Source organism: Crocodylus porosus, unplaced genomic scaffold, assembly GCF_001723895.1.
Source record: "Crocodylus porosus isolate Cpor-Errol unplaced genomic scaffold, CroPor_comp1, whole genome shotgun sequence".
Classification (NCBI taxonomy): domain Eukaryota; kingdom Metazoa; phylum Chordata; order Crocodylia; family Crocodylidae; genus Crocodylus; species Crocodylus porosus.
The window spans coordinates 7611124-7626179 of record NW_017728932.1 but is presented as its reverse complement, the minus strand read 5'-3'; the positions used below and the strand labels follow the sequence as shown (position 1 = coordinate 7626179).

The 15056-nt window shown below is 42.7% G+C and overlaps 1 protein-coding gene across 1 annotated transcript in view; it reads right to left on the bottom strand.

Moving 5' to 3' along the window:
- Positions 1–3243: 3243 nt before the first annotated feature.
- WBSCR17 (Williams-Beuren syndrome chromosome region 17) overlaps positions 3244–15056 on the bottom strand; it is a 311468-nt gene continuing 299655 nt past the window's right edge. Inside the window, exons 11-12 of the mRNA XM_019545487.1 lie at positions 6286–6453; positions 3244–5601 (exon numbers count right to left, since the gene is read on the bottom strand). Coding sequence (XP_019401032.1) covers positions 5473–5601; positions 6286–6453 — 297 coding nt within the window. The 3' untranslated portion in view covers positions 3244–5472. The remainder of the gene's footprint in view (positions 5602–6285; positions 6454–15056) is intronic.

The following is a 15056-nucleotide window of genomic DNA, read 5'->3' as shown; positions in this document are numbered from 1 at the left end:
CAGACAACAAATTACTTAAGATCTTGACGTGGAAACTGTGGTCCAGTGTATTTATATGGGGCAAATCCCACTGAAATTAAGGATACTTTGTGCCAGACTGGCAGTAGATACTGAACTGCTATAAATGGGGTGTGTCTACATGAGATATTTTGCTGTGCAGTGAACTAATTTACAGTGCAGTAAAGAGTCCCTGCTTAAATGTGCACACATTATTTACTGTGCAATAAATTAATCTACTGCACAGTTAGCTACTACCTGTAAATACAGGTAGTAAACTAACTGTGCAATAGACAATGCACAATAACACTTGTGTAGATGCAAACCAGCAGCAAATTTGCTCCTGATCAGCCTAGGCAGCAGGGGACCACAGGAGACGGGGAGTGCTCTGTTGCCTGATCAGTGCCAGGACTGGGTCCTGGCAGGAACTGGCAGTGGGGGCTGGGAATCCAACACTCGGCTGTCCCCGCAAAGCAGCGTGGAGATGGCTGCTCTGGGGAGCAGGCAGGACCTGGGAAGCCAGCCCTCACCTCTTCCCTGGAGCAGGTCCACATAGCATGGACCAGGCAGTATTTTACTGTCTAGTAAGCCTACGTACTGCGAATTAATAGCCCATGTAGATGTGCCCGCGCTGGCCCAAATCTGTTGGTCCATAGCCCAAATTTTCAGTGGGGTTAACAGAAGCTTTTAACTTCTTGTCAGTACTGGTATCACACCATTCCCTGATGAAGATCCACTACCTCTCAGACAGGACCATTTATCAAGATACCTCCCTGTCTGGAGACAAAAACGTTACCAACTTTTGAGGGTAGCAGAGTTAGAACCTAGTTCAACAACACTGTATGAAAGTTAGGACGGACAATAAAGATACTTTACCTGGTTAAGACTACTGTGGGAGTTCACAGAGGAATCTGTTTAGGACTTTAGTTTTCAAGCCTGCAGCTGAGACTCAACTTGGCCGATTTATTTTATTTTTGGCTCAAAGTTAGTCCTTCCACTTCTGACAGAACATGCCCATTTTGTCCATCTCTGGCCCTGATTCTGCAAACGCGCACGCAGGCATGCACAACTTTATGCACCTGAATTGTCCTGCAGCCTTCCAACTCCTTCCAGGAAGTATCTGTAGGATTGAAGGCATCGATAATTTCAATTTGTACTTAATGATAAAACTAGTTTTGACACCTGCCCACCTCCCAAAATACCCAAAAGCTCTCAACTAATCTTTCAATTATCCACCAGGCCTCTGTAAAGAGGCAGAATACTGTGAGGCCTTACCTTTTTTTTAGTTGTCAGGCTGACGAGGCCAGGAGAGCTCCAGAATTCAGATCACTGAACTCAACAAAAAGTTAGTCTGACACTTACTGCAGATTTACAGGACACTTTGGTTTAATTTAGAAAGGACCAGCCCTTCATGCATTATCCAGATGGCCTGGGAATTTCAGGTGGGATTTCTAACGGTCACATAAGCTTTCTGTATTCCTCTTGCTAAAACAAGGCAAAATTCTCATCTGTGGTTTCTTAGCTGCTTCACAGGGCTATATATATAGGCTTCAGAAGGCTTAATTTCACACTGCATAATGGAGTGCTTAACTCTATGCTCATTAGCTGTGGATGAGTGCTTAAATTGCTCAGTGGTCAAGCAGAGAGCTTTTTCTGTTGGGGGTGTATGAGTTAAACTTTGACTTTGAAATGAAAGCAGTTTGACTTCATTTGACGGTTTAAAGTGAACTTTCTAAAAGTCTGGCTATCTGCCCAGGACAGCGGCAAAAATACACTAAATGGAGCGTGAGAATAAGAGCTCATTGTTGACTTCAAAGTCCCATGAAATAGGTTGATCGGATAGTTCCCTCTGACCTGGACTTGGCCCTTATAAAATCATACATTTACAAAATTGTATAGCAATAAAAATGCAGGTGTTCTTTCATCAGTCGCATGTTATCCTTAAAAAGAGTTTTAAGCACCCAGTCCTCCCATCAGGGTATGGAATGAATCACTCAGAAGCAACACATTTTCTTGTGCCTTTTCTCTTCTCTGATTCTTTGTATATAATTTCATTATCTTTGTGACTGGCAGACTGCATGGATGGATGAAATGGCAGGTTAATCTGCATAGGCAATCTCTCCTGATCTCTCCTTCATTTTCATTTCTTTTTTTAAACGTAAGTTCCATTAAAAACACTTTTGTATTTAATAGGCAGCAGAGAAGAATGAATCCCTCTATATTTCAGTGGCATTCAATCCTTTTGAAATTACTCAGGAGGCAAGACTCAAATCATGTATTTAATAAGAACCACCTGGATGTCAGTTGCTAAAGCAATTAACATATTACTAGAGATAGGCACAAGATACAACAGTTAATCTAGGTTTGTAGGAGAATCTAACTTGAGGAGTGTTTGTATCGGACTGTGATTTGGGCCATCTCCACATACTGCCATCCAAGATGCAAGAACGATTTGTGCTACATGAATGCCTCCTTTCTGTCCATCAGCTCAGCTGTGACAATAGGACTGAACAAAGTCTTGCTGTTCATTCAGTTTCTAGAGCCTAATATTTGTCAAGTGTTTGACCCGACTCCTTGCCTTGCCTGGCACTCCCAGCTGTTCTTCCAGTCAGGTACAAGCAAGTCTAAAGACCATTTAGCTTCCACATTTATTCAGAATAACCACCTGAAACTATATGAGTGCAGAGGGAAATCGAACCCAATCATAACACAGGTTCAGTTTCTTTCCGACAATCACCTCCATAAGGCAAATCCCCAAGCCAAGCAAAGAGTTTTAGCCAGAACTGGAAGAAAATGCATCAGTGATACTACTTCTTGGCCCATCTGGTCCAAGCGGAGACAAGAAGTAAAAGAAATCTCACAGGAAACTCCATTCAACATGAGATAAGAGCCCATTTTTCAAGATTCATTGGGCACACAGGCCTGTAAATACTGTCGTAACAATGTAGGCGGCTTTTGGAATGCCAGTTAAGGGTTCCAGGCTGGTAAAACTAATTCCTAGGTTTGTAATCACCCCAAGAGTTTGGGATTGTTTTAAGATTTATCCCTGTTCAGATGTCCCAGCATTAAACATTATGAGATTTTTACTGCTGAAAATCCAGACAAAGTACTTAAATAGAGCGAATTTTACTGCTTTTACGTTTATTTTCCACCAGGACCCCCAAACTGTCTTGACATTCATTTCCTGGCAAATTGCTTTCCTTGGAAGGGGCAAAAATTAATATACCTTTGAAAACATAAATCATATTGGTTTTGTAAGTGCTAAAATTTATTACACAAGAGATGATGCAACAGCTAATAAGAGAGCAAAATTCTACATTGACTCTCTACTTTGCAATTTGGGACAACTAAAAGATTTCACTTCATTAAGGACAGTGGGGTAGGGGAAAGGGGAAATGAGAGAAAATGCCAATTGATGAGGGAGCCTTGTCAAGCATGAATGATCGCTCCTACATGACATTCATTGCCATAGAAGGAATAATGAAATACATCTGCTTCTCTCCAATAAATTACTAAATCAGCAGCTATAAACCTGTTGCATGGCACTGAAAATTAAATTCATTAAACATCAAGGTAGCATCTTCTTGACCCAAACGGAAGACAGGCAAGAGTGCTCTGCAGCAAACAACTCTGTGCACATCCAGTCTTTGGGAATCATATATACACATACATCTCATATATTAATATATTTTTAGTGCACCCTAACCAGAGGGCAACCAGAAAAAACATTATTATTCTGTGAGAAAGATAAAGGGAGGATTATTAGCCCCCCTCCCCCAACCAGCAAAGCTCGTCATGGAATAAACTCTTTAACATCCATGTAAAACACCATAACTTGGCGTGTTCCTACTTCCCTTTCTTAGTAACCCTGAACTGTAACCCGGCATAAAGGTCACCAATGATTACTGAGAATATTTGGCAGCAAATATCCTTATGGTTCAAAAATGAGAAGGTGAGAGTGCCTCCAGCCAATCATGATGGCTGGAGAAGAAACTAGCACCAGATCAGTATTGAACCAAACTGCTGTTCATTTATCTGCTAACCCCCCTCCCCCTTTACTTAGCCAATGCTCATAAAGAAACACAAAAGCCAGAAAGGTTGTAAGCAGGCTATAACAACACTGACACATGAAGAGTGGTAGAGCAAATCCATTGGTGGGAAGAGGATGAACCAAGGGAAGAAGGATTATTTTTTCTTTAAGTCCTTATTTTGTCTTCACTCATAATTAGGGTATTTTAAGAATGTATCCCACTGCTTCGGTCTGAGGAAAGCCTAGCAGGATCTTCTCTCCTGGTGCTTGTTCTTGGCATGTCTGTGGGCCTTGTATGGTTATCACCACTTTGAAAAGCAGAGAAGAGCAAAGGGGATAAAGATGAGATTTAGTTCTGTCACAACTCTGCAAGGCTCCCCACGGTGCTGACTGATATCTTGCTTTTCTACTGATAAGTCTGCCTATTGGGCAGGGAGACTTCTGTTGGTCCTCCTTGCTGAGAGCATCCCGCACTGGTCCTGCAGTTGGCAGTCCATTGGAGTTGCTGTGAAAAAGTATCAGTCAGCCTCGGGGAAGACCTGGGAAAGTATTTTTTTCTTTTCTGGAGGAGAACACATTGAGGATGCTGGTGGGATATTGCTGCAACGGGGACAAGAAAACCTGTTCCGACAACGTGTTCAGCAGTGAGGAGGGCGGCGATGACACCGCGAAATGATTTTAAGGACTGAGGCTGGGTATTGCTGCTGTTGTAGGAGGCACGTGTGCATGGAGGTGGGAGCAACAGAAAAAAAAAAATCAACATTTTTATTTCAAACTGACTTAGGTCAATGAGATCCCGATGCTGGGAGGGGCAAATCAAGGGGATAAGGGGGATATTTCTGAGACCTTCATTTTAAAGCATGCTTGTTCCAGATTCAAATAGAAGCTTTGTTGTATAGGGTTGTGGGGTGGGGGGAGAGGGAGAGAGAGGAGCACATCTTAAAACACCCAGTAGATTTATCTCAGCTCATTCTAAGCTTGCAACCTTGGCAGCCTTTTTCTTTCAGATGCTTGCTTGCCAGGGGCGGGGGTGCTTTCCAAGGTTTCTTGCTTCTGATCCTGGTATAAGCTTTGCTGGCCCTTCATCAGAGCTTCAAGTCATCTGGGAAAGCAACACTTCTCTGTCAGTACAATGTTCACAAGACTGCATGGGCTTATTACAGTCATCCCAGCAGAAATAAGCAATACCTTCAGAGTGCTTGCTAGAATTAAATAGCAGTTCTGACCCTATTTCACTCAGTTGGAGCCAGCTGCAAGACACTAATATCCAAAAAAAAAAAAAAAAAAAAAAGACACAAATGCCCATTTCCCTCAAGGTTCTCTACAGGTAACGTGAACAGAGCTCCGATTTTACTTTTCTTTCTTCCCAAAAGGTTCCAGTCGGATTGGTCCAAGTCAGGCGTGTTTCAAGCCAAGTTCTTCAGACTGTTCTAGCCTTGATACCTTTACTTGATGAAGTTTTTAATGGTCCACCTTTGCCCTGTACAGCTGCGAAGAATCAGATCGATGCCAGACATTCCTCTGTTCTCCACTTCCAGACAGCGGCCGGTCCCCTTATTCAGGATTGCACCATTCTAAAAGCAAAGGCACAGGTAAGTACACATCCTCTGCAGAGCAAACCCAGGACTGCATGCACGCTTGTCGGGACAGGGTTGGCGTCATCCTTTATATCTGCAAAGTGCATTAGCACGGCACTAATGCAAAGTAATAACAGGCACTACGCGAATCACTGGAAACTGCAGCGAGGCTCCTTCAGCCCCCAACTAAAAGTCCCTACTTCTTCAGGTGATGCTGAAAATCTGTAACCTGCAATAACCCCTGTGTATTGGAGACAGAAGCCTATACACTGAGCCTTCATATGATATGCTACCCCCTGTCTGGAGAACTCTTCTGTAATAAAACCATGGCCATATGGACCCAGGCACAACAGCAGTCATCAGGCCTTATGAATTTGAGACCTTATGCACCCAAAATATAAGACCCTCTACCCACCTGAGCTTAAAGGAAAAACACCTTTTATATGTTACAATATTTCATTAAGATGAAGTTGTTCTGAGGCTGAATGAGCTATTCCACAAGGCCAGAACAGATTTCTGGGCAAGTATAAGTGGTGAATGGGAGGAGAACACCTTTCTCTCCAGTGTATCAGAGAACAGCCTTGTTTTCAAAGAGAAGCTCTCACTCCATATTATGTCAAATAACAAGTGGTGCAGGCCAGCAGAGCCACGCGAGGCAGAATGTGGGCGTGCTGGACAAACCTGTAAGAAATTCCAGCGTTTATGGAGGCTGCTCTTGACCTTGTCGCAATCGAGGAGCTGAGGGAACCGGCTTTTCATGTTATCCACCAGGCAGCGGGTGTCAGGCAAGAGAGTCGTAGTCCCAAGGGCCCCTAGGTGAAGGAATCCCTCCTTGGTGTAGCGGGCCAGCTGGGGACGATTGGGGGAGAAAGACAGTTAGTACTTCTTGAGAGTTATGAGAAGAGACGCAGGAAGAGACCGAGCCACATCAAACACTAGCAGCCACCTCCTGATCCCAAACTGATTTCTCCCACGAACCAATGAGTCTGGGAAAAGGAGCAGGTAGGAACGACAAGGGAAAGCCTTTTCTCAAGAAATTTCCAGCCCAATTTTATGGTCACACTCGGGGGGGGGGGGGGTGTTACATAAGCTCTGTATAAAGTCACCCATATATTCAGCTATACCCCTGATCACTAGCTCCACCACACGTTTAGATTCTTCTAGATTGTTCTTTGGGTGACGATAGCATGCTCATCAGGGTGATTAATAATCTCCTAGTTTTAGATTCAGGCCAGCTGGCTAGTTTGGTCATGCTGCTTCCAATGTGCTTGGCAGTAGATTCTGGTTTTGGCAACTAAATGATGGGGCTGCTGTGTCTGGAACTGTCCTGCAGTAGCTCCGAGACTGGAGCTAGTTGGCAAGTTGGCCGGCTGAGGGATTTGGTCTGTAATCGCATCTCCCAGGAATGTCCATGTTTTGAACTGGGGAAAGAGGTGGAAGTGGGCCATTGGGTCAGACCATGTCTAATGTTGGGTTCTTCCCAGTATCTTTATGGCACAAAACCGATTTCTCCCATGAATCCTGAAAATCCAGTCTCTCGTTTGGAGGTAATGTCAGGGTTGCTAGCGGAAGGAATCAGAGCTGGCTTGTAAGTATCTTGGAAAAAGATATTTTGCAGCTGGGTAAAGATCATCTATTGGAAGCAGATCTTTCCCCCTCCACCTCTCCTCCCCTTCATTTCCCTCCATTCATAGTTGGTGCACCTGACTTGGTTAAAAAATAGTCCAGTTCTGTGTATGGCTGTTTAAGATAAAGGGACGATACATTTGCAATGTTTAAAAAATACCACCAAAATATTTCCCTAAACATATTTAAATGCATGGCGTGAAAAGAGATGAGTGACAGCCTGCTTTTTATAGTTTGGGGGAAAGATATACACAGCTGCTTATTTAAAATATGAATCAATCCATTCTCCAGTAGACAAATGAGGCGTATTCAGCACATTAATTAACTGAGCATATCTGTGACCCAGATGTTTAAAGAGAGGCAGTAAATCACAGTGGGAGTTAGAGTTATCTTTGTTAGAATAATTAAACACCAAAAATAAAGTTAAAACAATGCACAAATGGGCTGACTTGATCCAATACAGACAGATATAGTTAAGGTGTTTGAATCTAATTTTGCCTTCCCTTTATTTTGTTTGGCTTAGTTATAAAAACACATGACCGGATTGGCATGTACAACTGTCTCCTACTTTTGGCAAGCATATTATTTATTGACTACTAATGGAGCTGCTACTTGAGCAAATTTGCAGGGATTTGTTTGGTGCAGCAGGTCTCCAGGTGGTGCAAGGGGACAGGACTAGGCCAAAACTAGGTAGGGCATATCCAGGCATGATGGTGCTATTCAGTGCCAGTTATCCAGTGCTGCCTGGTCCCTTAAAAGCTCTACAGCAGTGAGGTCCACAGATACTCTCCTGACCCCACTTCCTTTACAATGAATGGAAGTCTAATAGGGGATCATGTGGCCCTTTAGCAGTAATATTGGGAACGATCTCTGTACAATAAGCATTTGTTTTTGTCTTTTTGGGTTTGCTCATGTTCTCAGTTTTGCTGGGGTGGGGCATGTGTATCAGAAAGGTGGACTGTCTAGATATTAAAGGAAGTCAAGATTCTAACTCTATCACTGATTTCCTGCCGAGGCTTAGGGAAGACATTTAACCCCTTTGTGCCTCAGTTTACCAATCTTTCAAATGGGAATTCATCTTCTCTGCGTGACGGTACCTTAATTACCTCAACGCTGCAACATGTGAGATTCTAAGCAGAGAGACATGATGGCGCACAATGTGTAGAGCATCCGAATAATGCTAAAACAAATCAAGTACAGCAGAATGGCACAATTTTGGACTATTGGTTTTTGATGGGTCTGCTGTTTTCACTGCTTCAGGCTTGATTCATCAAATGTTCCTTGACTGAGAGCATGTGATTAAGCAAAGCAACTGAACTGAATTAGTGTCTGAATGGCAACAGAAGGAAAAGACAAAAGGAAAAATAAAAACCCTTTCTTAATACTTTCACTTTAAGAAATCCATCTCTAAGAACAAACATGCAGTACAAGTCATTTCCTTTATGCTGCTTTTGAAACATTAGTTACCATATGCATAATTATTGCATTAGGCATCTTTTCTTTTATGATCTTTGGCAGCTTGTCTTCAGTCAGTTTGTGCAGTACCCACCAGGCATTATAATTTCAGTTCTTATATGTTATTTCTTAATGTGGTGGGAAAAGTAACTAGAGCAAAAATTCATTGTGAGGAAGTTTAGGGGGTGCTAGAAAATGAAATGAGCTGAGAAACAAAATAGGGATATAGTGAAAAATGCATTGCATGGATATATTAGATGTATAGCCTACTGGGTAAAACAGCGAGAGACAGAGACAGCCCTAAACACATTGGATCATCTTTAGCATACTGTATAATGTTGGATCTAGCTCACTGTCACCCAAAATAGAGTTTGCATTGCACTTGCTTTAATATTCACTGTCTGTTTTTTTTCCCACGCATCAACCCCAGGCTGTAGACAGTTATTTCAGGGAAATACCACTCCAGAAAGAAAGCTGTTCAGGACTGTTAATGTTGTGTACCTGAACTGAGGCGTTATTCTTATTTAGGGGTAGGATTTTCAGAAGACCTTAATAGTATATCGCACTGGTGCAAAGTCGTACTGGGTGGAGATACCTGAATGCAGGATGCCTATGTTAGCGAGGCATGGCACTTGGGCTAATAAGCTCTTTCTTTAATTTTCTCTACTTTGAGTCCTGTTGACACATAACACCTGAAGAGGTCCAGAGCGGTGATATGGTAGCCTGACTACTTCCAGCCCTGGACCTGACATATGCAGGCTTAGTTTGGGTATCTCTGCAAGTGACTTAGAAGCACAAGACTCAGTGCCTACATGAGATGCTTTACTGAAAAGTAGCATAGCTTACTGAGCAGTAATCATGTGTAGCAGTAATCACACATGCACATACTTACAGCTCAGTAAACCTCACTAATTGTGAGTAAATTTGCTACCTGCAAATGCAAGTAGCAAATTTACTCATGTTTAGTAGTGTTACAGAAGAGCTTGTGTAGATGCCTCATGGGGAGCAAATCTGCTCCCAGTCAGCTGGCCACCAAGGGTGGGAAATTGCTCCTTCCCACTGCTGCCAGGGTGGGATCCACCACTGAAGCCTGGGTAGGGACCATGCCCTGCTGCCCTGGCAGCTCCAAGCCCCCATTTTGAGATCGCAATTGGGGAGCGGGGGGCTGGGAGACTCTCATCTCCCAGCACCAGCTCTGTGGTTATGGGGCTGGTGCTGGGAGATCCACTCGCGCTGGGTGATCCTTATCTCCCAGCACAAGCTCTGCAGTTATGGGGCCAGTGCTGGGAGATAAGGATCACCCAGTGCCGGCCCCACGGCTGCAGAGCTGGTGCTGGGAGCTCCCTACTGGTGGGGGCTTGGGAGCCTGTTTCCTGCCCAGCTCTGAGTGTAGAGTTGCATGGGGAACAGACTGGAGAGGTGTTTTCTGGCCTGGTGCTCCCTGCCAACCCCTGGGCTAGCACCCAGGGGGAGCCTAGATCTTCGCTTGGTTGTGGCAGGGGCCCATTGCCAGGCCCCATGAGGTGGGAGCAGTTTTCTACCATTAGCAGCAAATCTCCTCCCACTTGGACACCTGCCTGGGGATGTTTACTGGGGAGTCATTTACTCACAAGCAAACTGATCCTGGATCAAATTTATGTGTAGATGCACCCAGTGTGCTCCTAAATCGTATAGTGCTTTTGAAAATTCTGCCTTATTTGTCCAACGGCCTGCTTTGATGAAAAGTTTTCGGGCGCCCTCAGTACAGCAACTAAGGGCTGTAACGAAAAAAATTAAAAAATGGAAACAAATCAGGAAATCCAATGTTAAGTCAAATAATATCCTTGCAGCAGGCACCAACTGCTACTAGTTTCTCTTCAACTGGAAAACAAATTACAGCAATAGAGTCCCTCAACTCAGAACTCCCTGTTGCTAGATCTAGATGGCTCTGCTGAGGAAATGCAAGCTGTCAGATTCTGTTATCGCTGCATCCCATAATTCCAAACAACACTGCATTCTCGTATGCTTTTGGTCCAGTATCAGATACTGTGATCAATGAGGAAAGTGATCAATGAGAATGCATCCTTAAGCTAGATATGAAAGCTAAAAGAACAACGGATAAGAGCAAGAGGTTTATGTCTCATCAATACTGTGGGTGCTGGTAGCAAAGCTGACTGTGCAGCATCAATTCAAAACATATTAGGCAAAACACTATTTTGTGACTGTCAGAGAATGCAAAAAAGGAATGAGCAGCCATCTAATTGAAACTGGGAACTGAGCAACACTGGCTCTTCTGTTTTTTAATGGGACTCCTAAGGTGTAACCTTTTAGCAAGCGGAAAGCAAAAGGGTAGTATGGATTTACAGTTTCTGGGAGTAACCCAGGTGTTAGCAGATCCTCAGTGAAGACACATTTCCAATTATGCTCCTTCAAAACAAATACCTTTGGCATCTCCCAAGATCTCCTCCACTATGTAATATTGAATATTAGTACACTTTCCTTTTCCAGAGTCAATTTATTCCACTCCTACCAGCCAATAACCTTCCCTTTATTCTGATACACTCTGTACCAGTATGTACTGTGGGAGTCACCCAGATGAGCTGCTCCTCTGACATCAGAGAGGCTCTATTGGGGGATTTATTTTCTGTATGCCTGCCCAGGTATTCACCTATGGGATGGCCACATGGGCACTGGATTTATTTGGAGATTTGAGAGGGGCCCTATTTCATGTAGACAATAGGATGACAACGTTTGGATTCATTCATTGGCTCTTTGATGAGAATCCTGATAAAATGTAATCTCACAGCAGCAAATGTCTACAAAGGGTTATTCTTTTGAAGATATTACTCCCACTTTCCAGTCATTGGCAAGTTTTTTCACACTAACTTTTTCATCACCAATATGCCAGAGGAGAATGATGGAAGTGAGGTTCTTCTGAGAGAAGGTGGCTGCATTGGGACAAAGGGGAGGAATTCATTTCAAGATAGCAGAATCACGGTAATGATAATCCATGCAATAAAACCAAGCAAAACTACTGATGCCTGATGGAACAAACCCATGCTTTCTTGGCTGTGTGAAAGGGCTAGTCAGATAGCCAGACACATGTACAAATTCTGTTCCCCAATTGTCTTGGAAGTGCCTGAAACATAGTTTTTGTAGTTGTATTTCTAAGAACGTATTCTATACTACTGAACACTCAGTGCATGGGTACCACTTAGGCAGGGGCTGAATACACTCTGGAGAGCATAGATAGCTCAGGAAAGAAAGAATAGCAGAATTTTCCATATTATCGTAAGTGATGACTATCAGACCACAACAGGGCCTTGGAGGAGGAAGTTAAAGAGAAAGGAGAGAGAAAGATCCAATACAACCCCAACAAAAGTATCTACAGAACAAAGAGTTTAGACAAGTTTAACATGAATTGCATTGCCTCTGGCTAAGCGCTGATTTTGTATTTGGTCGAGGGGCTACTCCTCTAAGCCAGGGCTCACCAGTACAAAGGCTGCATGATGTAGCTGCAGATTAGTCACCAAGGTTGTGCTAATGGCCTGCCTCTGGTCCCCTGTCCCAGGGGGTCACATTCTAAACATGTTTCCAAGTAGGAAGAGTGGTTTGCAGCTCTGCTATTCCTCCTCCTTCCTTTATAAAAACAAATTCAGCTGCCACACTTCTTTGAACAACACAGTGGGGGTTTTTTCCTCTCTCTTTTCTCCTTTATTTTTCCCTTTTTGCTAACCTCCAGCTTCTGAAATTTTAAACAGAGCTGGGGAAGCTGGGGCTGTACATGTGCACTGGTGCATCATTTAGTTTGATCTCCTCATTCGTAAGCCTGACGTTAACAATACATCCTCTTTGATTACTGTTTCTGGCTGGTTGCTCCTCTGTGATGGAAGAAAGTTAATTAGACTTCTTGGGACCTGCAAAATAAAAGCCTTGATGACCTTCATTGACTCCATTGGAAAATAATTTAGGGTTGTTTAGCTTCTTTTCTGCAGTGAGCAGCTCATCAACTCGCCACAATAAGTAAAGAGTACAGTATTTTCTTTTTAGCACAATTTATTCTGAAATGCTTCTCATCTACCATGACACTCTATACTCTTGGACAATTCCAATATTAATGGTTTTGTCCTCAAGTCCTATTTCTTTAAATGGGCAAAACATATTTTATCCTATAATTAAATGGAATGCTATGCTGGATGAACATTATCTTAAATTTTATTGTATTATAGTGCGTTCCATTACACCAATATATCACCACACTTCTGACACTCCAATGAAGTATTGCTGTATTATTAGTGTAATACATCATTACTGCAAGGTGTTTTGATGATGTATCACTTAAAAGATGAAGCCATCAGAAAAAGTGAGTCCAAGAGCAGATTCAATTTAATTACAGGATAAAAGGATTCTTCATCATCCACCCTGGTGATGAATTAACCTGAAAATGAATGAAAGCTTTATGTGAAAGAAGAGAAGAAGGAAAGCAAAAAGGAAGATAAACAGAGGAGACAAAACACCGACACACACGCACACGAAGTCCCGAAGACAAATGCTACCCCAAAGCAACATCAAGAAAATGCAAAAATCCATAATACACTTGCAGGTCTGAAATCAAGCCTCCTTAGCGACCCTGCATTTTAGCAAGGCATAAAAGCCTGGGCTTGTTAGCTCAGATTAGTACCAAGCATGTAAGTGCATTTTTTACACGGCCAAATGATATTCTTTCATGAGCATCTTAATGCAAGGTTTGGACGTTAAAGCATCCACATTTAGATTGGGCTCAAAGTTTCTACCCCACTTTAGATTCTTCCCCCACAAACGCGTCCACAACTCCAAGAGCAGTCCCCACTGACAGCAGCTGAGGAACTAGCCCAATAAAAGAAATGTAAATGTTAAACCAATTTAAATGAATATGGGAGTGGTTGCAAAGTTAGAGGGAGATGGCAAGTGAGTAGTTCCATATCAAACTAGGAGTTTAGAAAGAACGGTTAATAGAAATTAATAAATTAAAACTGGGAATTCTTAAAAAGTCTTATTAATTAAGAAATTAATACATTAAAATGGGGAGGTTGTAAAGAATGGTTAATAGAAGCACTTCCCAGCATGCTGTCTGGTAACGCAGTAGCCAGTAGGAACAGTTACTACTTGTTGTTAAATATATACAGCAAGGAGTTAATTAAACACAATGTTTATACCAGTCCTAATTGTATTGTCAATATTAAGTTACAATATACAGTCCATTAATTAAACAATAGATGTGAAAATCCAATTTCTTCCTTTGTGCATTGCCTATAATCTCAAGGGAGCCAAATATCAAAGCTTCTGCATTCACCAATAACCACTTTTTAAAAGCATTTTCAAAGAGTCACGATGCAAATGATTAGTTTGAAACAAAGGAACTGCCAGGAACTGGCTTTCAGACAGAGAGGAAAAGGACAATGTGAATAAGACAGAACAGGAAGAAAAATCTGCTTGGAGCTTGTTTGGCAGGTAGGCTGAAAGAAACTAGCAGCAATGCAACATTTTAATTCAGAACATCAGGTAGGAAAAGAAAACATCATTAAGTTTAATCAAAAAACAGCTGAAGGAAAAATAACCTGCTTTTAGTCATTCATCTCCAAGCCCAGGCTGAGCAGACAATGTCAGAGTAATTTAGTTTCTCATATAATAATAAACTTATAGGCATAGGTTTCCATCTAGAAAGTGCAATATGCCGTTGGTGCCATTTACGAATGAATTATGCACATTTACAACAGTGGCTAAGTTATATTTAGTAGCGTGAGTTACACAGTTGGCTGCTCCTTGTAGACAGGGAAGGATAAACTAAAGCAGGATATCCATCTTGCCCTCAAGTCCTGACTATGTCTATTAACTGATCCTATTCGAGATATAGGAGACTCCACTTCAGTTCAGCTTTGGTGGGTGTGAGAAGCTTATTGTCAAGACGGTTTTGGAGCTATTCTAACCCTGATAAACCTATACAGGACAGGAAGGAAATACTGAGAATAGATTCTCGAGTGACTTTTCTGGCAACTGGGCTTTCAAGTTTCCCAGCTGAAAATGGCACTTAACTGACCCTGGCAGTACCTCAGGAGTTCATTCAGTCCTTTACAACCAGGATTCCCTATTTACTTTCATCAGTGCTTCCTGGCCCAAGTACCATAGTATCTGAACATGTCATAGTCTTCAGTGTCATCACAGCAGTCCTATGAGGTGGCAAAATACTGTTATCTGCATCTTGCATATGCATCTTACACATGCTCGGTGGCGAATCCAGAAGTATTTCCGGTCCATTTCCAGGTCTGCTGGGGAGCGTGCTGGGGTGCCCCCCCCAGACCCTCCTGGCTTGGCTATTGGCTGTGTGGGGACCCCAGGAGACAGGGGAGGACACG